This window comes from Crocodylus siamensis, chromosome 12 (assembly GCF_052110815.1).
Source record: "Crocodylus siamensis isolate JL-2025a chromosome 12, ASM5211081v1, whole genome shotgun sequence".
Taxonomy (NCBI): Eukaryota; Metazoa; Chordata; order Crocodylia; family Crocodylidae; genus Crocodylus; species Crocodylus siamensis.
The window spans coordinates 4789325-4812940 of NC_143406.1; the positions used below are offsets into that span (position 1 = coordinate 4789325).

The 23616-nt window shown below is 42.5% G+C and overlaps 1 protein-coding gene and 1 long non-coding RNA gene across 9 annotated transcripts in view; one reads left to right on the forward strand and one right to left on the reverse strand.

Annotated features, from left to right (window-relative positions):
- Positions 1–19775, reverse strand: part of FHAD1 (forkhead associated phosphopeptide binding domain 1) — a 50540-nt gene extending 30765 nt beyond the window's left edge. The window contains exons 1-9 of one of the 8 annotated variants that reach the window (XM_090023247.1): positions 19555–19775; positions 18128–18247; positions 17454–17672; positions 11820–12093; positions 10000–10091; positions 8783–9013; positions 6528–6651; positions 5399–5529; positions 234–299 (exon numbers count right to left, since the gene is read on the reverse strand). In XM_090023247.1, coding sequence (XP_089879373.1) covers positions 234–299; positions 5399–5529; positions 6528–6651; positions 8783–9013; positions 10000–10091; positions 11820–12093; positions 17454–17672; positions 18128–18223 — 1233 coding nt within the window. In that variant the 5' untranslated portion in view covers positions 18224–18247; positions 19555–19775. Of the gene's footprint in view, positions 1–233; positions 300–5398; positions 5530–6527; positions 6652–8782; positions 9014–9999; positions 10092–11819; positions 12094–13897; positions 14126–17453 lie in introns of all 8 variants that reach the window. The other 7 variants (XM_090023246.1, XM_090023249.1, XM_090023248.1 and 4 more) reach the window with 7 other exon arrangements.
- Positions 12110–17432, forward strand: LOC149854508 (uncharacterized). The gene is made up of 3 exons (XR_016438634.1): positions 12110–12849; positions 13128–13276; positions 16170–17432. It is a non-coding gene; the product is annotated as an uncharacterized LOC149854508 (long non-coding RNA).
- Positions 19776–23616: the final 3841 nt, after the last annotated feature.

Genomic DNA, 23616 nt, shown 5'->3' on the forward strand with positions numbered 1-23616 from the left:
GTTTAAATCCTATTTCAAACTAAATGCCCTTAGTGGCCATTAAAACATTTCCTGGAGTCAACATTTCTTCAGATCTGCTACACAGTTAGGTCCCTTTCTATTACAAGAACTAGATTAAAAATCATTTCTAAAAAATGTCAAGATTAGCACTCTCTGGGGACATCTGGTTTCAACTGCTGCTTTCCTGTGACTAAAACAATCCAAGCAACTAAAAACTAAGAAAACTAACTCACATTTTGGTACGTAATAACTTCCCTCTCTTTGAATTCACGCTTCATTTCCTCTTTAATCCTAGAACACTAGAATAAATAGCAACCAAGATAAAAATGATCAAGCGAGCAAGGTACTAACATTTGTATATTTTGCTGAGCACATACCACAAGAGCATGGTACTACCATAAGATCCCCTTCCCACAGGATGCAGAGTGCCCTCAGTTCACAATAAAAGCAATGACAGTAGCACTGTGAAGGATTGGGCCTTTATAACTCTATGTCAGGGCTTAAAAAAGAAAAGCAAAACAGATAATTAGCAGAAAACCAAACTACGTAGGACAGATCCCTTGTGTCTAAGCACATAGGGTGGGTAAAGAAAATACAGATACAAGGAAGAAAGGACTAGAAGAATTCTTTCAAGATAACCTGACCCGCATTCAACAGATATTTTAAAACAAATATATTGCATAATATGTCCATGCTCTGGGAGAAGCCGTCTAGAGAAATCACTTGTGTCCATAAAGGTGGAGGTAGCTGAGAGCCAAATTCTGATTGCCAGGTGTGTGTGTATAGGCACACTCCAGAAAGCCCAGAGGCATAGTATAAAAGCACTCGGCAAAGAGGTTTTATGCCCTGATTCTTCCTAAACTCACGAAGTGGCTTCTTGACAAGCTCTGCGCAGGAGGGATGTGCTGGAATGCAAATATAGGCAAGGACCAGATGCTTTCTGCATGGAAACAGCTGCATCGTGACCTGATAAAAGAAACGGTCTGCTCTGTCTCTCTCCCCACTACTAAGATGCAGCTAGGTGAGAAGGAGAAGGCTGAAGTGTCGCAGGCCTTTCAGTGCATCCATTCTGCAATCTTGCTTTTCCCAGAGTCCCTAGGGCTTTCCCCAGTTGCCTCTCAGAAGTAATCTCACTGGCATCAAGGGACTGGCTTCTTGCATGGGTAAGGGCTGCAAACCCAGGCCTCCAATACCACCAGCTTGAAGAGAGTGTTGGATACGTGCAGTTGACTCTGTGCAAGGTGAAAGATCCTGGCAGGTCTTCTACAGCGCTACCAGGAGTACAGATTGCGGAGAGCGGATGCTGAGAAATACCGAGCTTCTCCTGCAAACTGTGAAGTTCTATCGACTCCCACAGACTTCACAATGTACAGAAACGCAGCAGATTTTCGGCGAGGGAACTGCAGCCACACTGAGTCACACGGAGAACTCAGAGGCCTGCTATTTTAAGAACGTAGCTGTTTTTTTCACTAAACCCCGCAGTAACGGGTCTCTCAAACCATCCACCTTAAAAATCGTAGACGCTGATCCAAAATGCAAAGGAAAAGGAGAGCAAATATATTAATGTCGTTAAAGGCAAATAGGGTGGGTTACTGATTACCTAGTGGTAATTCGCGGTTACAGCTGCCTGCTCTTTAGGAATTCTCCCATCGTGCCCTGTGAAACTGTGGAAATCCCAGCCTTTCAAACTCTTTACAGGACACTGTGGCTCATGTACCAGTCGTTGAGCACTCTCCTCTTCAATATAACCTTGCATAATTCCACCTGCACTGTGCTCCAGTAAAGCCTGGGAGGAGTTAAGGGAGAATGATCTGCAATGAAGGATATGTGAGTGTGTGAGCAGGAAAGCTGTGAATGTTTCTTGGATCCAGTACGTGTTGCTGGGTTTTTTTTCTATTCAGGTCTTCTTCACAGTCCCCCACTTTCTGTTTGAACTACAAAACAGTTAAAATATTCAGGCACACTCCTTGGCCAAAAGCAATTAATAGTTCTTCACTTTGAGACTGTTCTACAGATGACATGGTTTTGCAAGAGATGCGAGTAGAGCGAAAGGTAACAGCTTTGCTGACATATAAAAAGGGGGAATGTTTTGGCAGTTTTCTTGAAGAACAGATATTAAGATGATCATGGATGATAATTGGATTCGGCTGTGGGACACAGCAGTTTGATTGTATTTCAGCAGTTTATGGCTAACATGTTTGGAAATAATTTAATGTGAGCACTCTCATTATGTATGATGATACATGTAAATTCAATTCCTGAGGAGCACCAGGGCTCAGAAAGGGACTGGATGTTAGAGGACAGCAAGTGGAAGGAAGAGTTACCTTGGATGGAAACAGGCAGCTCTGTAAGAGCAGAAGCCATCGAAAGACTATGCAGCATGCCAGCTCTACAAATAAACCTACGTATCTGGCCCTCATCATCACATTTCCATTGACTTCCAGCTGACATGGATCAGGCTCTGCATCTCAGAGGGGAAAAAGAAAATCACTAAGGGAAAGCTGTTTGAAACTCTGGTATGCCAAAGCTCAAAAGCAGGGCCCGGGAGTTGAATAAATATCAAATGCAGGCCTCCGAGAGAAGAAGACTGTTTCCTACTGGAGAATATCTGTGCAATTGCCCTCTCAGGAGATGTCAGGTACCAGATGATGATGAAGCAGCAATAGCGGCTTTGTGAGACCATGCTGCAACAGTAGCCACATGACTTCTCCCAGTGGCATCCAAGAGGACAAAAGAAAAAGTGGGGGCTCTGGTGTGCCAGAGTCCATGCTCAAAGAATTGGCCCCTGTCCTCCCACCTTCAACTTCAGAAAAAAAAATTGATCTGGCTTTCATTCCCACCTAGGCAGGAACACAAACATGTGCTCACGTGTACGCAGTCAGTTCTGCTCCCTTTCCTTCCCTTTGACTTTTGGCTAAAGTGCCCGGCCTGGCTGGAGAAATGCTTTACTTCATGGGAGGCTGTAGTGAGCTCAAAGCTTTCATGTCCAGCTCCACCCATGCAGAAAATCTGCCAGTGAGCAGCTGGTTTGCCCTTTGGCAAATAGGCATGGCACTGGGCAGCCCTGTGGCCCTTCCCTGGGATGCTAGAGAGAGGTGGCTATCTGTCTCAGTCTGATATTAAGCAGACAGCAAGGCAGGGTGGGGGGACACCTCAGAGACAAACTGGCTCAGAGAGGCATAAGCTTTTGTAGGCAATGGCCTACTTTGTCAGATGCTATTTGCCAGGATGCTGGAAACAGTGATAGCAGCCACAGCTCCCAGAAAGCCCCCCAAATACTGAAGTTGGCACCACTGACTCTACAAATGAGCATGGCTACAAACAAGCAGCAAAGCAGGAAGCAGGGAGAGGAAGAAAAATATAGGCGCCAGCTAAATAAAAGTCTAGACCCAGCCTAGAGTCACAAATCGGCCCAATCTAAATACCGAGTGTGTTTGCTAATCAAGAGGAGAAAAGAAGGAAGCTATCATGGTACTATTAATATACTCTGTTGAACACACCCGAATACCAGCTGCAAAATCATTTCAATCTGGCATTGCACAGTTTGTGCAGAGGAAGTCTTAGCACCGGTGAAGTAAACAGCAGGGTGTCAAATAAGTAGAATTCACCAAATTCAAAAACTCAGGCAACACAGCCTAATGGATACACTCTGAACGAACCACTTACTCCTTCATGAAAGGTGGTAGTTATAGGTGTAACAGGTCATTAGCAGGGCTTTCTGGCCCAAGTTTATACATTAGGATTTGGCACATTTTCATTAGATATACAGTTTTTGAAATGATCCAAGAGCAGCTTCCTGGAGTGCTTCACTGTAGCATTCATTAGCATAGTCCTCTGTTGGTGCAGGCAAGTCTATAAAGTCCTATGGCTTGACATTTTTACCAGGCTTGCAATAATGGAGTATACATTTAGCAGGAAACAGTGCTATTCAGTGGAATTCATCTTGAAGAGCAGGAAAGTTTTCAAAGTGCCAGAAGCAGACAAAAATCCTGAATCACCTTGATAATCTGAGATTAATACAGAAACTGAAGAGAGTAAATTGAAAAGTAGCATTATATGATGAAGGTATATCTTATTTAGTTAGCGTGTGCATATATACAGCTTATGTAGCCAGTCTATGGACGTGGTCGGACCCAGAGGGTGGTGGTTGACGGAAGTCAGTCGTGATGGTGCCCTGTGACCAGTGGGGTCCCCCAAGGCTCTGTCCTAGGGCCTATACTGTTCACCATCTTCATTAATGATGTAGACATTGGTATCAGAAGTGGACTGGCCAAGTTTGCCAATGATACCAAACTCTGGGGGTAAAGCATTCACACCTGAGGACAGGAGGGTGATCCAGGCAGATCTTGACAGGCTCACGAAATGGGTGGACAAGAGCCTGATGGTGTTTAACACCAAAAAATGCAAGGTTCTCCACTTTGGGAAGAAAACCCCACAGCATGCTTATAGGCTCAGCAGTGCTACACTGGCTAGCACTATGGATGAAAGGGACTTGGGGGGTCATGATTGACCACAAGATGAACATGAGCCTTCAGTGTGATGCTGCAGCTAGTAAAGCAAGCAAAACGCTGGCTTGCATCCAGAGATGCTTCTCGAGCAAATCCTGGGACGTCATTCTCCCGTTGTACTCAGCCTTGGTGAGGCTGCAGCTGGAGTACTGCATCCAGTTTTGGGCTCCACAATTCAAAAAGGATGTGGAGAAGCTTGAGAGAGCCCAGAGAAGAGCCACGCTCACGATCAGAGGTCAGGAAAACAGACCTTATGACGACAGGCTGAGAGCCATGGGACTCTTCAGCCTGGAAAAGTGCAGGCTCAGGGGTGATGTGGTGGTCACCTATAAGTTTAGCAGGGGTGACCACCAGGATCTGAGGGAACATCTGTTCACCAGAGCACCCCAAGAGATGACTAGGTCGAATGGTTAGAAACTTCTCCAGGACCATTTCAGGCTGAACGTAAGGAAGAATTTCTTTACTGTCCGAGCCCCCAAGGTCTGGAACAGTCTGCCAGCGGAGGTGGTTCAAGCACCTACTTTGAACGCCTTCAAGACACATTTGGATATTTATCTTGCTGGGACCCTATGGCCCCAGCTGACTTCGTGCCCCTGGGGCAGGGGGCTGGACTCGATGATCTTCCGAGGTCCCTTCCAGCCCAAATGTCTATGAATCTATGAAATCTATAGAGATGCATACTACCATGCCTTCTGGGAATAAAAGTCTCCCTGACTCTTCACTTCTTGTCTGGTAGTGAAATATCCTACAAATACAGAAACTACAGGTACTGGGCCAAATCTGTCCCTGGTATAAGTCTGCTAAAATCTATTAAGCACATTTCATTTATATGTTTTCCTAAACCACTTGCAAGATGGTAAGTAAAAGAGTAAATAAGTATGAGCATTAACCTTGGCAGAAACAAGTGCAAGCTGATTATCCTTCTCCCTGTTTTCCTTCTTTAATTTATCTGCATCCAGTCTCAGTTGCAGTATTTTCTGCTGCTTTACAGAAATGTCTTTTTGCAAACTAGTCACCAGGCCTGTGAAGAACAGAATTTAGGTCAAAGAATGCTAAAGCATCTTGGTTATGAAAACCCTTTAAGCACTGAAGGAGAAAAAATGATTCACTGTATTTTAAAAATATCTGAGTTAGAAAACATATTCAGATTTAGAGTATAAATTCTGGGAGTGATGCAGTGGGGCTATTTTTCTCAGGGAATTCAGTGCTTTGGAGCATGCACCATAGTCAATAAGAATAACTCTCTTACAGCTCAGTTTTTCTTGAAAAATGATGATTTGTTTTGAAACATAGGACCCGTGTCAGGATATATTAAATATCCTGTTTACTTTTGGAAAACTAAGATGAAATGAAATGTTTTTGCTAACGGGACCGTATTGTGAAATGCTGTTTGAGGAAAAATACCAAATATTTTGTGCAAACAGCCAAGCCCTTTTGATTGTTAACTCACTGTATAAAGGCAGGCTGGAAAATGGCTTATAGTCTTTAAAATCAGAACCTGCTATAGATATCCAAAGCTTTGGACACTGACCTTCAGCAGCTGTACAAAAATAACAACCTTCTCCCAGTTTAATTTTTTTTTAATTTATCTGCATCCAATTATACTTCCAATTTTTTGTCCCTTTACAGCTCCCCCTCCAAGTTCCACTAAACTGAGTAGAGATAAAACTGATTTAGGCAAGTTGGCAGTCTGGTTTTTGGTGACCAAATAATTTATTTCAAAAGAAAAAAAAAAGAATTATAAAAAAAACAACAACTATCTGCCCCAACCAACACTACAGTTTAGGTCCAGTTGTTCCTTATTTCTACTCCATTATTTCACAGGTCATAAAGGATTAGAAAGTCTTCAAGAAACAGAAAAAGTACAAATAATTTGATAAGATCCAGATAGCCACTGAGAATCATTTCTCGCAGGAAAAGTTTGCAAGTATTGGATTTTTAAAAAAATACCGTCCTTATAAATTATATTTTGACCCTTGTTCTAAATATTACTCTCCTGAACTGTCACAGAAAATATACCTGTGGTCAGAGTTTGGTCCTTCCTTAATTTCTCACCCTCTTTTTTCAAGTTCGCAATTTCTTGATCTTTTTCCAAGAGAGAATAGCACAAGACTTGACTGGAGCCTTTCTGAAGATTGCTTATCTACAAAATATGTCCAAATGAATTACTGGTCACCTTAAATAGGAAACGGCTGAACCAACCTAAGTCTCAGAAACCTACCTCTGTATTAAATTTGAACCAAACTTTTTTTTCCCCCGAGTGTCGAAACAGGATGATGAGCTTTTTGTTTGGCTTTTTCATGTATGCTCACATCTACTCTGCCCAGTTTGGATGGACCCACAAGGAGAAGGGATGCATTAACATAAGACAAAATGTTCTTGCTACATTTCCAGATTGAGGGGAGAAAGCAAGTATCAGTCTTCACTTGAGAAATTGCTCTCCCAAGATCTCCAGCCCAATTCTTCAGGGCTGAGAGGGTTTGTATATTTATATAAAAGCCTGACAGCTTATACATGCACGCGCGTGCGCACAGACACACACACACACACACGCACACACACACACAGCTTATGACAGTTTATATACGCATATAAAAAAGCCTGACAACTTATCCAAACTGAACTAAACTTCCAAACTGTTCACATCAAAAATCAAATGTAAAGAGCAGAGACAAAAATCAACAATCTAGATAGGGAATGTATGGCTTGTACACTGGCAGAAAATTCTAACAAAGTAACCTTCAGAAATATGTGTAGTTTAAAAGCTGTTAATATGTGCAGCTTTTATATAGAAAAACAGCTAAAAATGATAAAAAAAGAAAATGTTCTGTTGCAAATAAAGATCAAGCACATTACTTAGCTGTGTAGCTCTCCCTATCATGGTCTGAGAGACAATCAAAGAAAGGAAATATACATTTCCCACTGCTGAGATAACTGGTTTTTTGAGCCTAATTCAAAGGGGATTATTAGAAAGTTGGAAGGAGGGAATTCACTGGTTTAGCAGCATTTGTGAGAAGGACAGCTGTATCCGCAACATGTCCTTGCAACAGAAAAGAAAACCGCAGCCGCGGACAGCTTACGGAAAACAATCACCAACAGATGACACAAATACAATCCTACTTTGTATCCAGTTTTTAAAGTATTGCTCTTCTCTTGTTCTTTGCATATTTGCATATTTTAAAAGAGATGCTGTATATTTAAAATCCAATCTATAAAAGTATATTAAAAAGGAATTTCAGATAATAAACATGCCTCAGACATTACACCAGTTTGCATGGTTTCACAGTGATAGTCTATAGAATCACAGAAACGAGGTTGGAAGGGACCTCAGCAGGTCACATCTAGGCCAGCACCCTGCTCAAAGCAGGACCAGCCTCACCTACGTCATCCCAGCCAAGGCTTTGTGTAGCCAGGTCTTGAAAGCCTCCAAGGATGGAGACTCGATTACCTCTCAAGTGCTTTACTACCCTCCTAGTGAGAGAGCTTTTCCTAATATCCAACCTCAACTTCTCTTGTTGCAACTTGAGCCCATTGCTCCTTGTTCTGCCATCTGCCCCCACTGAGAACAGCCCAGCTCCATCTTCTTTGGATCCATCCTGCAGGTATTTAAAGGCTGCTATCAAATCCCGCCTTGGTCTTCTCTTCTGCAGACTAAATCATCCAATTTCCCTTGGCCTCTCCTCACCAGTCATGTGCCTCAGCCCCCAGACTGTTTTTGCTGCCCTCCACTCTCCAGTGTGTCCACTTCCTTTCTGTAGTGTGTGTGTGTGGGGGGGGGGGGGGCGCAAAACTGGACACAATACTCCAGATGTGGCCTCATCAGCGCCAAATACAGGGGAGAATCACTGCCCTTGATCTGCTGGCCATGCTCCTACTAATGCAGTGCAGTATGCCATTAGCCTTCTTCACACCCAGGGTGCACTGTTGGTTCATATTCACCTTATTGTCCACTGCAACCCCCAGTTTTCCTATTTTAAAAGCGTCTCCTCTATCCTGCGTTTATATAAAAGACCCACACAAATAATTGGGGGAGCTAACCATCTCCTTGTACAACAGAAACAACCGAAGTATCTATTTCTAGAGGGGTGTCCGTACACAAAGTAAGTAAACCGAAAGAAAAAAATATTCTCTTTGCTCTAATCTTTTGCAGGTCCAGCAGTAAGTTGCTTCTTGCACCTGTGAACGAATATTTCTCATTGCTAAAGCAAACAGCAGAACTTCAGAGAGAAATCTGAATCTTAAAGCAAACAGACATCCCTTGAAGTCTTTAATACCTGCTCTTTCAAGGCTTTAATCTCTTCTGTTTTTGCTCCAATATCTTGCTCAAAGCTGAGTAGTTTCTGAGTAAACTCAACATCATTCCTAGCAGCCTCCTGAGCCATCTTCTTTGTCATCACTGCAATTTCATCCTGAAGATTTGCTATCACTGTATCTTTATGTTTGGACTCGCTTTCAAGACCCACAAGACGACTGATTTCATTTTCCAGTTTTAGAATTGCTTCATCCTGAGGGCAGATTAAATTAGGACTATTATATACAGCTGAAGATGCAATGCTGGACATGTTCCAAAAAAGGTTTTGAATTATTTCCACTACAATTTCCTGTAAATGTTCTGTCTACAAAATACTATGCCTGAGCTTTCTAGTACTATACAATATATCATATTTTTTCTCATACTGCATGTGCTTTTCCCCCCCAAAATCAGTCCCGCCAAGACTAGGATGCATGTCTTAAGCAGGGAAGCTGACTTTCAGGCAAAGATTGGAAGCATCCTGGTGCAGCAGCTGTAATATCACTGTTCAAGTAGCTGAGGGAGTCAATTGACATAACGGCTCACTACTCTTCACCCAAGATGCATTCACAATCATCTCTCCTAAGGCAATTTTGCTATCTGCCAGCTGCTCCTGGTCTCTCCCAATATCGCAGACTCTTTAGCTCAGCCTCTTTAGCTGTTTAACACAGCCTCTTCAGCTCTTTTCAGAATTACAGATCCACCCATGGACAACCAGTCTTCAGCAGTAGCTAGGGATTCAGCTTTAAGTTATGCTAGAAAGGGAAGGCGATTCAGCTGAAGTTAAGCTCTGTCCCTGCTCTATGCAAACATGACTCTGGAAAAATCATTTCTTTTCATTCTGCCTTTCAAAAAGGAGGAGTAGCTTATATTTGGGGCTGTGTTTTATGCGAGAAAACATGGTGATATTAAATAACTTTAGTAATAATTGTCAGGTACTCGTATTAGATGCTCTACATATCCTCACTCTGAAATCCGCCAGCTCCAGGACAACTCCTTTCTTTATGTGAGTAGTCCATTTGAACTCAGTTACTGTGCCTTGATGTAAGTGAAGAAAACATCATCACCACCCATTTACACATGCTATTTATATGGCATCTCTGCTTCATTTACTTACTAAGTTGTCCTGACATGTAATATGTTCCTGTTGAGATAACAGTACTTCTAATTACCTACCATGCAGTTATGCTTGTGTGTTACCTTTTCCTGAAGAAGTAAATCCACAGTATTAATTCTTGAGAATGGAACTCCAGTTGCTCCAGAGTGACTGTTTCCTGGTACATTTGTCAAAACTAATAATTAAAAAAGATTAAATTATAATAGGAAGGGTTTTTTTGCCTTTACAATAACATAGAGTGAAGCTGTTCCAAATATGATTAATTCATCTTTATCTGTTTAGTGTATCTACAAGCTTTCTAAACTAACCACCATTTCCATATTTCTTAATTTTATCCAAGCCACCACAAAAAAGAAAACAAAAAATACATTTCAACACGTACTAAAACAACACTCATTGACACAAACGCACGGCATCACCAGTGAAGAATAATACAGGTTTTATATGTGAAAATTTGCCAAGCTAAGGAGTAGGTATAATGACTGCAGGTTTTTCTGAATATGTAGCATTATTTAACTATGCATATTTCCGCTATAATGCAATGACATATGGGGTATGAATAACTATGACTATATTAACTATAACATTGTCATTTACAGCATATGGATCACTTTGGCCCCAATTCTGGTAAACATTTAAGCACAAGTTTCAAATCCATCCCTATTCCTGAAAACACTTACACATGTATTAAGTAAGCAAGTATTTAAGTCCAATTAACTGCATTAGAAATTAACTTTAAGTTATGCACATGCTTAAGTGCAGTCTTCGATCACAGCCTTGATGTTGGACTAACATAACTGCAGCACCTTAGTGTCTGCAACATTTAGGAACATTTCAATTTGGGGATTTGCCATTTTTCTAATTTTGCATATTACTGCATACAAAAAAACCCCCAAGAAAAAGAAAAACCAACATCAGATGTATACAATGCTGTAGTGCAGGGGCCAGCAATCTTTTAGGAGTGGCAGGCCAAAGTAGCACAGTTCGCTCCGAAGGTGAGCCACCACCTCTTTCCCTGCTGTACTTTTGACCCAGTCAGCACCTTCTCTGCCACTGAATTCATGTTACTGCTGATATCCTAGGTTTGCAGTTCAGGTGGAATCGCTTCGTGAGTCAGGTCTAATTTGCGGGCTATTTTGCTGACCCCTGCAACAGTACATTAGAGATGCTACAAAATCCCTATTACAGAACAGCACAAAATCTTGCTGGCAGGTCGGTTTATGTTGGCCAACCTTAGTTAAAACTTTAGATTCAGCTTCTTCAGTTGTAGTTGGGATTACAACTCCAGAAACCTGCTTTGGCTATGACTGTGACACTGTCTTGTTCCAAGGACAAAGGAAATCTATGCAAGATATGACTCCATATTTAACTTTCTCGAAGTGAAAAGAACTGATAACCACAGATCAAAATGGGGTGGGAGGTAGTGGAAGGTTATTCCAACCAACAGATTATAGTTGTTGAGTGAATCACCAAAGAAAAATACAGCATGTAGTATAACTGTGCAAGTTCCACCCTCACATACAAAAGCCAGAGATAATTTCATGCCAGGTAGCTGAAGCAATGAATATTTCTCATTGCTAAAGCAAACAGCAGAACTGTACTATGGACCTATTCCGATACCCACTGGAGACAATGCTAAGTCTTCTGCTGACTTCAGAGGACACTAGGTCAGGTCTGCACGCTTAATTCACCTATCATTTATTAATATAAACCAACACATCTCCACTAAAGTTAGTAGAATTATATCCCCGAGAAACTGGTTTGAGAGAAGAATTGGTCCCAGTCCCAGATTCTATTTCAGTTCTATTACCGCCAGACATAAAAGAAAAATATATCATTTTGTGTGGAAGCATTTGTCAGTTTTACTGTTGTATAGAAGAGCTAACAAAAGCACAAGAAATACCTTGTCTGGCTGCCGGAGGCCTGTTGAATGCATCTGGAGAGCAAGCAGCTGTCATCATTCTGCCCCGCGCACTTACAGGTCGTTTTCTGACAGGCGGACAGGGTGCAGTGCCATTTGCTCCGGGCACCCAACTGTTGTGAACACCAGCTGATTGCTGAGACTGGAGAAAAGGAAGCTGAGAAGGACCGGTTGAAGGGGCATAAAGTTTTGTCTCTGCAACGAACTGTAGTTGCCCAGACCATGCTGTGCGACGTTTCAGTGATGGACAGGACATCTACATGGGGCAAGAGAATGCAATATTATACAGAGCACAAAATAAAATACTTAAGAAAAATAATTCCAATCAACGTATTTTATGTTGCAATTTTCAACTTTGACGTTTGGTTTTCATCCTGCTGCACCCACTCAACGTAGCTTCACCAAGTTGTTCTACAGCCTTGTTAGCTAACCTAAATCACTGGGTCCATCTGCCAAATGTCAGATCTTTGTTCAGCTAATACATAGCAGCTTTATCCAGAGTGCTTGGCCCATGAATCTCTCTCAGCAATCACCCACATTTCCAAGCAAAGGTTAATTTTACTCATCCAAACTGTGCATGAATATTTAGAATTAATACAGACATTCCTCAGGCATTCAGACATAAACTGGTACCTTATACCGTAGTGGAAGCCAAACTCTAATTAACGGGGCAATCCACATGCTTAAAGTTAGGCATGTTTTGAAGTACTTGGCTGAATTAGGTCATGGCTTCCTTAACAAATTTTGCGCAAGACTTTGCCATGGGCTTCATCAGAATACGTACTAGTTTTCCTTTAGTTTTCACATTATTGAAAAGATTCAAGAATTCTAGCTGATTACAAAGACATGCGTTTCTTTTGTTTCAACAGGGCTGGGTTGTGTCAGTCACTTCAAGGTTAAGGATCCTTCTAGGGAATCTTCTGAAGCAAAGCTGCCTGCAGGACATGTGACTTGAGATCAGATGTATCCAGCCTGAGAGCCCTCCATTTCAAATAAATGACACAGAGTAGAGGTAAGTAATCCTTAAGAATGATGGACAATCAAATCCAAGACTAAAAAGAGGCCTACAGTGCAGTGAGCGTGGTTGAAATCCAATGAAAACAGCCCACGTGGTTTTGGCAGTATTCATCCTACCGTATATCCGATTTCTAGGTCAGTATTAAACCAGAACCCACCCTTAATCCTAAGCCATCGAGGTAGCTCATTTCTAGAAAAGGAGGGATGTATGGCGAAGGAACAGCTGCACTCGCAGTTAGTAACCATGTTGTTCAAAACATCTCTTGCCTACAGGAAACCACCCAGAATTTTGCAGGCGTGAAGTATGGGGCTTTTACCCGCTGCACGGCCCATGAAATCAAGTGTTGCCATCAACACACATCTCTCCACAGAAAGGGCGGACCATGCATCTCTTCTAGAAGTCACCCAAGTTTGTAGCAAAGGTTAGTACTGATCCCTGTACTTTAGTATTCCTTCTATTCTTATGCATTGACATTATGCTTCTTGGGCAAAGAACCGCTCTGCATGACACGACTGTACTGATTTTTCAAAAAAGGAAAAGGGCTAGGTTGAAAGAATCTCTTGGCTGTGGAGTAGCTGCAGCTGGAAAAAGATACGTGCTTGGTGAATCAAACAATATTTTGTCTATTTTATCCTTTTAAATAAAAGAAGGACGTGGGCAGTGGGGTCCTGCAGGGCTCAGTCCTCGGGCCCGCACTGTTCAACATCTTCATCAGTGATTTGGATGAGGAAGTAAAAAGCACCCTGTTCAAATTTGCTGATGACACTAAGATGTGGGGGGACGTGGGCACACTGGAAGGATGCAACAGACTACAATCAGTCCTAGACAGGTTACAAGGGTGGGCAGACGAGAATAGGATGGGTTTCAACACAGACAAGTGCAAGGTGATGCACCTGGGGAGGAACAGCCGGCACCACACCTGCAGGTTGGGGAACTCCCCTCTTATCAGCATGGAGGCGGAAAAGGATCTTGGGGTCATCACTGACTCCACGATAAACATGGGCCGGCAGTGTGGGGAGGCAGTCAGGAATGCCAACTGTACCTTGTCCTGCATCCACAGATGCATCTCGAGCAGGTCCAAAGAAGTGATCCTCCCCCTCTATGCAGCACTGGTCAGGCCGCAGGTGGAGTACTGTGTGCAGTTCTGGGCGCCACACTTCAGGAGGGATGTGGACAGCATGGAGAGGGTCCAGAGGAGGCCACTCGTATGATCAGGGGACAGCAGGGCAGGCCCTATGAGGAGAGGCGACGGGACCTGAACCTGTTCAGCCTGCAAAAGAGAAGGCTGAAGGGGATCTAGTGGCCTGTTACAAACTAGTCAGGGGGGATCAGCAGGCATTGGGGGAGTCCCTATTCCCCCGAGCACCGCCAGGAGTGACCAGGAATAACGGTCACAAGCTGGCAGAGAGTAGGTTTAGGTTAGATATCAGGAGGCGCGACTTCACGGTCAGGGCGGCTAGGGTCTGGAACCAGCTTCCAAGAGAAGTGGTGCTGGCTCCTACCCTGGGGGTGTTTGACCCCAGTACTCTTTCCTGCCATGGCAGGGGGTCGAACTGGATGATCTGTTCAGGTCCCTTCTGACCCTAGAAACTATGAAACCATGAACTATGAAATCTGTTTATCACTAAGAGTTTGCTTATCAGCTACTCAGAGTTTAGCTTTTGCTTTCAGTTGTTGTGGAAAATAAATACCAAAAATTCTCTCGGGAGTAAGGAAATGACATAGCACAAAATGCTGAACTGTATATTTGCCCTCTTCTCAGTCTTCTTTAAATAGCCAACAGTGGAGAAAAAGGACAAGGTTCGTCCTTGAAATGCTTTACACAACACACACACATCCTAGGATATAAACAGAATACATTAAAACATTTTAAAATTACAAATACGTTTTGAAGCAAACTGTATGAAAATATTCTGGCCAATAAGAACATTTCAGGGTTTAGTATTTTTCTTGCATGAGTTTATAACATCACACATACCTAATGCAGCAATATGAATTCAGCTCCCTGCTCTGCATAGGTGTTTGTGATGCTCAGGTGTTACCAGGTGAAAAACAAAAAGGCTCTCGGTTTACTTTTCAAATGCATTTGTAATTTCAAGATGCTACATTTGTTCTGGTCAAGATGCTGCAATTCAACATCTTTGCCAGTTTTAATATTTGAAAAGATGTGATTAACCTGTACAATTACGACAAAAAAGAGATAACGGTCTAGATCGGCAGTTCTCAACCATTTTGGACTTCAGGCACCCCTCGCTGGACTCGAGGCACGCCTCCATAATTTTTGTGAATTGAGTGGCACCCTATTTTGAAAAATCGTTTCTATATTACCGTGCTTACCTCCTTGTAGAGGAACCAGGGAATGGGGGTGGGCAATTGGCCAGGCAGGGACAAGCCTGAGCCGGTGCTTGTCTGTACCTTGTTGCACCCTTCAAAGGATCTGGCAGGAGCCCAGGGTACCACAGGCTCTGATTGAGAATCACTGTATTCAGCATGCCCAGCATTAGCCTGAGTGATAGAGGCTATGGGCCCATTAACCCACCTCTGTTAAAAATTGTACTTCGACAGTATTTGTCTTTGCAGTCTGGGACTAGCAATGTATTGTAATACTATAGTTGTCCCTATGCATTTCTCCTCAAATAAAGGAGAAAGAAAAGCCCTGAATCGACATGATTGTTTTTACCCTTTTCAAAGAAGCTGCATTTCCTTGAGAAATTCAAGATGTAGGGCAATACAAATATTACTGGTTCGCATCAATTCTTTCCAACATAAATGTCCCAAAAGTTTGGTGACCCTACTTCACTATACCATGCTGGTTTTCTATCATTATATATTACATTTATGTTTTAATGTCATTTTTCCTGTACCTGTGAATACTTTTTTATACCATGAGCAAGGCTGTCTCTGCCTTTTGCACAGAGGACGCCGTGCCTTTTGCTGAGGCACACCAATCTCCTGCATTGTGCTATGGACATGAGTGATACTGTCATCAAGTAAAGGAAGTAAAAATGATCCAAGTTCACTTTTGGGTTTGAAAAGGGATAAAGTGCCTTTGTATGAAAAATTTAAAATACAACTGTTTTCTACAATCAGCTCCTTTTACCCTATAGCTTTTGAAGACAGTGGTAAAAGGGGTCAGTTTGGTTATTCTGTACCTCTAAAAAAATACTACTTTAAAAATTGAGACGTTTTCTAAGGCCTGCTTCTTTTTGCACTCCAGTCAGCATTTTGGGAAGAGAATGCTTAAAGGTTTTAAATCTCCAGATGAAGAGGTGAGTTTGTTCAGTAGGGGGAGCTAAAGATTTCTTATTTTCCAGGCCCTGCACACAAGAGATCTGTGAGCATTTATTCCTGGCATTTTACAGGGGAGGCTCCTCCAAGCGAAACGCAACTCACCTCAAAACCAGAACCAGCTTTACAAACTTGGGGAAAAAAAAGCAGATTTAAACAAAAAGCAGATGTTTAATCTATTTTTGGAGTAGGGTGATCACACTAAATTTCTATTCATTAGAAATGCCCTTATACCGAGGTTGAATGGTCACAAACTCCTGCAAGACCGTTTCAGGCTGGACATAAGGAAGAATTTCTTTACTGTCTGAGCCCCCAAGGTCTGGAACAGTCTGCCAGCGGAGGTGGTTCAAGCACCTACATTGAACACCTTCAAGAGTAAACTGGATGCTTATCTTGCTGGAATCCTATGACCCCAGCTGACTTCCTGCCCTTTGGGCAGGGCGCTGGACTCGATGATCTCCCGAGGTCCCTTCCAGCCCTGATGTCTATGAAATCTATGAAATCTTATATCTAGAATCAGAAGTACAACCAGACCTAGAAGGCTCTCACCGTCCACCAGTACACTCCTAAAATCCACCCACTGGACTACTAAGAGAGCAAGTAGTAGTATCAGAGAAAGGGAACATGGAGCACGCACAGAAAAGGGCAAAAGGAAGAAGAAAGAATACAACGTAAGGCAAGCACCAGCTCTTTGTCCTGTATTTGTATAGCACCTGGCACCACGGGGTCCCGATCCTTGACTGAGGCTCATAGACACTATTGCAATGCATAAAAGAAACAAGGCCAGTGGTGAAAAAGGAGAAAGGCAACTAGATAAGTTGATAAGGAAAAAAAAGAACAAGAAATGAAGAAATTACAAGAATGCAGAACACAAAACAGGAAACTAATAATAGTAAAAGAATGTATCTTACTGTTTTATTTTCGTGGTCCATTAACATAAGAAGTTGGGTTTAATAAAAGTAACTCGGTACATACCTAAAGTGCCTTAATTCTGCACTGTCATCTAAAGTCAGTAGGAGAACTGGCTGAGAAAGGGGGACCGAACAGATTCAGGATCTGATCATTTGGTATACGATCACAGAATTACTTAACTGTCTTCTTTTGCTTTAATACATATGTAACCAAAACCTCCAGAATTCAGGCTTTATTTTTGAACGGGCTTAAGTGTGTGAATCAACAAACAACATTTCTCCAGGCTCCGGAAAAATTCCTACCAAGTCTCAGAGCACCAGGACTTCAAATCTGGAGAAAACATTCATAAGCAGCTACCTTAAAAATGATGAAGCAGCGATCAGTTCATTGGACATTACCTGGGGAGCGTTTTCTGTCGCTAGCTCATAGAACGTTCCTCCTGAACCAAAGCGCAGAATATCTCCTGGACCCACTCTCACTGCTGCGTTCTGTATTTGGCAATCGTTAACAAATGTACCGTGAAGAGAGTTGAAATCTCGAAGAACAAGACTGTTTTCTGAATCACTGAATTCAATGACTGCATGGTGCTCTTCCACACCTACAGACTGAAACCAAGACTAGGTGAAAAAAAAAGTGTCAACAATTTCATTGGCAGTATGAAAAAGTGTCTAGAAATATGGATCAGAAAAATCAGCGTTTTAGTGAGTTCAAGTCCAGCTACTCTTGAATTAAAATCTCGTTGGACTCCGAGGAAGTCACCCATGTCAGCTGATCATTCACGTGGGCAAAATGCGGTGTGTTCTTTTTCTATTTTATTTAGTATATTCTGGCAAGCTTATTCTTGTGCTTTTTTTCCTCATTTTTATTTTAGACTGAATTTGACCAAAACATACAAGCCAGCAGCAATAAAAATGAATGACTGGTATATCTATTGCATACATGAAAGCACGCTAACTACGAAGTAACAGATGAAGAACTTTCCCGCTTGGCGTAACTGCTGTCTGTGGCATGTCAGTTCAGATCTAACCCAGTGCGCCCTCATCAAGATTTGTAATTAGTTTTATGCACGTACCTTCAAAACAATGTCTGAATTTTCATGTCTTCCTATAGTCGTTTCTTTTGATTTCAGCATAAAAACACCATCTGGACTTTTTAAAAAGGCTCTCATTGTCTCTCCTTTTTATCTGTAAGGCTTCAGTTTTAAAAACTCATTAAGTGAGGATTACTTGGAACACTGTTACAATTACTTATGTCAAAACACCTTGAATGACTCTAATGAACAGTATCAACTAACACAGAAAACAACCTCATCTTTTATTTAAAGGGATTAAAATAACCACTACATTGTCGAAAAGGCATTTCGTGACAGCCTAACAGAAGTCGGCATCTGTCTTCCACTGACATTCAAATCTAACCCTATTACTGAATTACTTTTAGCTATTTCATTTAGTCGCCTGCCTTTCGTATTGGTTCTTTCTATCCCAACAATACGGGCAGGTTGGCCCAGTACCCTGTCTTGTTCGCTAGCTAGCATAACATTGCAATATTTGCATGTCAGGCACTCAGTGAAAATATTTAGAAACCACCAAACGAGCATTTCAAATGATCTCTGAAGAACGCCATTAAAAGGCATGGGTGTCCTTTGGTGCAAATGTGTTTGTCCCGTTTGCAGCCTAGCCTAGAAAACAGCGTCGCTTTGAGACATCGAACCTTCCTGGCCGAGTAGAAACGTACCTATAGCCGGCAGAACCGGTCTTCTATGTAGCTGGCATCGTATAAATGACATTGACTCTCAACAGGCGGATCAACTGTTTAAATCCTAATTCGGCGTCTGACCTTCGGCTCTTACCCCGGAAGTGGTTTCCACACGAGGCTCACAGCCTTGTTTTACATTTCTTTCGGAAATCTCTCACGGTTCAGTTGCAGCACGCTGCCAATATTTTAACCAAGGGCTCTTACAAACATCTGCCTGTGCCGCCTATGACAAATCTTGCGTCCAAAAGCACTGCAGAAACTATGTATTTATGTATCTATTTATTTTGGTGCTGCGGGGATACAAATACCATAATGGAGGCCAAGAAGGAATAACCATTGTGGGGTGGAAAAAAGAAGCGGCTACACTTCACTGGAAACGCAGGCAGCGTGGTGCTTAAAAACACTGCCAGTGCAACAGGTTGGCTTGCTTCATTTGAAGAAGGGCGTGAAAAAAAATTAAAGCACCGGCCGTGCGCCTTGCAACCGCTGGCGTGGTCACAGCCCCGCTGCTGGACAGAGGGGATTTGGGAGCTCATAGGCTCTCTCGCCGCACATGAAGCTGCAGGGAAGCGGGAAGGAAACTCCGGACAAAGGAACCAAGCCCACAGGAGAAGGGGGCGACTTGTGCAGGCACAGTGGCAGCCCCGAGCTACAGGGCGATGCCGAGGGGCCCGCCGGAACTTGCTCCCAGTGCTGGGCTCCGCACGGAGCGGGGGCAGCAGGGAACGCTTCGCCTGCACTTACCCCCTCGCTCCTTCCAGCTGGCCCCGGGCGGCCCCGGGCCCCCGCAGCCCCGGCCTCCGCCGGCGCTTTCCCAAGGCGACGCGGAAGGTGCGGGTCTGCGCTGCGCGGGGTGCCGCGGCCCGCGCCCGCCCGCCCGCCTCTGTGTACCGCGTCGCCCGGCAACGGCGGGGCGAGAACCAGCGCGCCGGCGTCCCCCGCTGCCTGCGCGCGCACCGCCCGGGGGGGGGGGGGGGGGCGGGGGAGCGCGCGTCGCTGCGGGGCGCCGGCACGCCGAGCCGAGCCGCTGAATTCAACGGGGCTGCTGTTGTGCGCACGCGCACACGCGACCTAGCAAAACATACCCGTCTGTGGACATTCACATCTATATACACACGCACACGTATATGCAAAAATATATATGCACATACATACACACACAGATACATGTACATACACACGTACACATATAAACACACACATATATAAATGTTTTGCCAGCTAGTGTGTGTTATGTTATGCTAGCTAATATATACATACTTCTGCACATGGACACACAGTATATACATATACATACACACATCTATATAAACACGTCTATATACACACATATAGCACAAACACGCATGTAAACTTACATACACACATAAATATACCCACATACATGTATACACACACACAAATACATACATACACAAACTTACATACACACCTCTATATACACACACGCCTATATATACACGCACACATGTAAACACATACACACTCATATACATACACACACTCATATACATGTGTATACACAGACACACATATACACGTTTATATATACATGCACAAATATTCACACATATACATGCAGACACATACACATATATAGGCATATACAGACACATGTACATTCACACACACACACTATATGTAGATATACACACACATATCCATACACACACACACTCATACACATACACACATACGTATACACACATACACAAACAAGCATACACACACAGATATAGGCACACAGATGGATATACACAAACATATATACACACATGTATATCTACATGTGTGTATATATGTATACGTGTGCATATGTATGTATATATGCATATTATGTATATGTTTGCATACATACACGTGCACACATACACATGCATGCAATACATGCACACATACACGTGCACACATGTGCACACAGATATGCACATGCATGCACATATACATATACGCATGCATTAAAACATGCACACACATTTGCATGTGCACACAACATATATAGGCACACGCATGCACAGACATTTGCACACATGCAGAAACACGTATATGCACGCACACAGATGCACATGCACACACATACATATACAAATACAAACACATATATAGCTATAGAAACAGACAACCACATATACACACACGTACACACATGCACACAAGCATATTCACTCACGCATGAACTCACACACGAAAGTACACACACCTATACACCTGTGTAGATACATGTACACATAGACATGCATGGATGCACGGGCACATGCACATACACATGCAAGAACACACGTACACAAGCACACATATATACACACATGCACACTTGCATGCTCGCAAACATGCACACACAAACACATATAGAACATATACATATAGAAATACACACGTATATAGATACAGAAACAGACACACACACAGATATACATATATACACAAGCACAAACATACGCACACACATAGCTACAAATACATACACACACATGCACACATATACACACAAATGCACGCACATGCAAACATATACACGCACACATACACATACAAGTGTGCATACATATTTAAACACATTCACAAGCGCATGCAAATGCATACACACACACAAACACGTGCACATGGGCACCTACACATGCACACACATACACACACACGCATACCCACACACAAATATACACATTTGCACACAGATGCATACATGCATGCACACGTGTGCATGTGCACACACATGCAAACACATGCATGGGCACACACATATGCACAAACATATCCATGCACATATGCAAACACACATATATACGTGCGCACACATACATAAGAACACAGACACACATATATGCATGCACACATGCATACTCGCATGCATACACACATGCTCACACATGCACACATATATGCATGCACATTCACAGATGCACACACACAAAAATGCACATGCGCCGCACATGCACACAAACACATGTATATGCACATGCGTATGCACGCACACACACAAGCACACATGCTCAGATACATATATGCACCCACGTGCACACACACGTACACATACAATACATATATAGACATACACACATATATACACATACAAACACACATATATAGATATAGAAACACACATCTGCATGTGCACATGCACACATGCATGCAGTCCGACACCCCCCCCAAACACACATGCGCATGCAGACACAGATACATGCACACACAGATGCACACAAACATATGCACACACATGCACATGCATGCTCACATGCACACCTATATATACGCATATACATATATACGCACACAAACATATACCCACAGACATACACATGCATGTATGCACACAGTTATATACAGATACTCATGTGCACGTACACACATACCTATATAGGCACACACGCACACAGATATATGCATGCACAAACACGTATATGTGCAAGCACACACAGATACACACATACACAGGCACGTACACACATACATGCATGTACACACATATACACACAAACACATAGGTATGCACACACAATACATGTATACACAGATATACACACATGTACATACATACAAATATTTAAAGACATATACACACACATGCAAACACACACACATATAGATAGATATAGAAACACAGACACTTGCTCACACATATACCCATGCACATGCACGCACGCACAGATACGTGTGGAACCAGACACATGCCGGCACAGACGCACGCACGCACACTAACTCGTGAACACACACATATACACATGCATGCACACATACAGGCACACACATGCACACACAAATGCACCCACATCCAAACATACATACACTACACAGACGCACATATATGCACATGCACAAGCAAGTGCACATATGTATACACACACACACAAGCACCTGTACACACACATGCACACACAGATATACACACACATGCACACACACACCTACACATATAAGCACACCCACATATTCACACGCATGAACAGACATGCATGTACACATATATATGCATGCACACGTGCCCACACACATGCACACAAATGTACATGCACACATGCATATGCGCGCACACGGAGGCATACATATATACATGCACACACACATATATACACACACATGCATAGATATATAGATATATATACATACACACACATATATACACACTTATATACACACAAATATGGACACATACATGTATATACACATGTACACATATGTGCACACATACACAAACACACTCATATATAGATATACACACATATACACTCACTTGCACATTCATACACACACATATATAGACATATATACATATATACATATATAGACATATATACTCACATAGATTTATACACCCACTTATACACACATGTACAAAGATATATAAATACACACACATATATATGCACATATATAGACATAAACACATAAAACACACTTATACATGTATACATATATACACATTCACACATACACATATAGATTCACGTGTGTGTCTATATATGTGTGTATGTATGTGTTTATATATTTGTGTATTTATCTATGCATGCATGTGTATATGTGTTTGTCTATCTGTATGCCTGGATATACATGTCTATATGTGTGTATGCACGTATATATTTATAAAGCGTTCATGCATGTGTATATATAGTGTGTATGCCTGTCTGTGCCTGTATGTGCTTTTCTGTCTGTTTCTATATGTGTGTATCTATATATGAATGCGTGTCCATTTGTGTATATATACATGTGTATTTGTACATGCATGTTGTGTGTATGCGTCTGTGTGCGTGTATGTGTTGCTACATATGAGCATGTGTGCGTGTGCACAAGCACATGTATTTATGTGTCTGT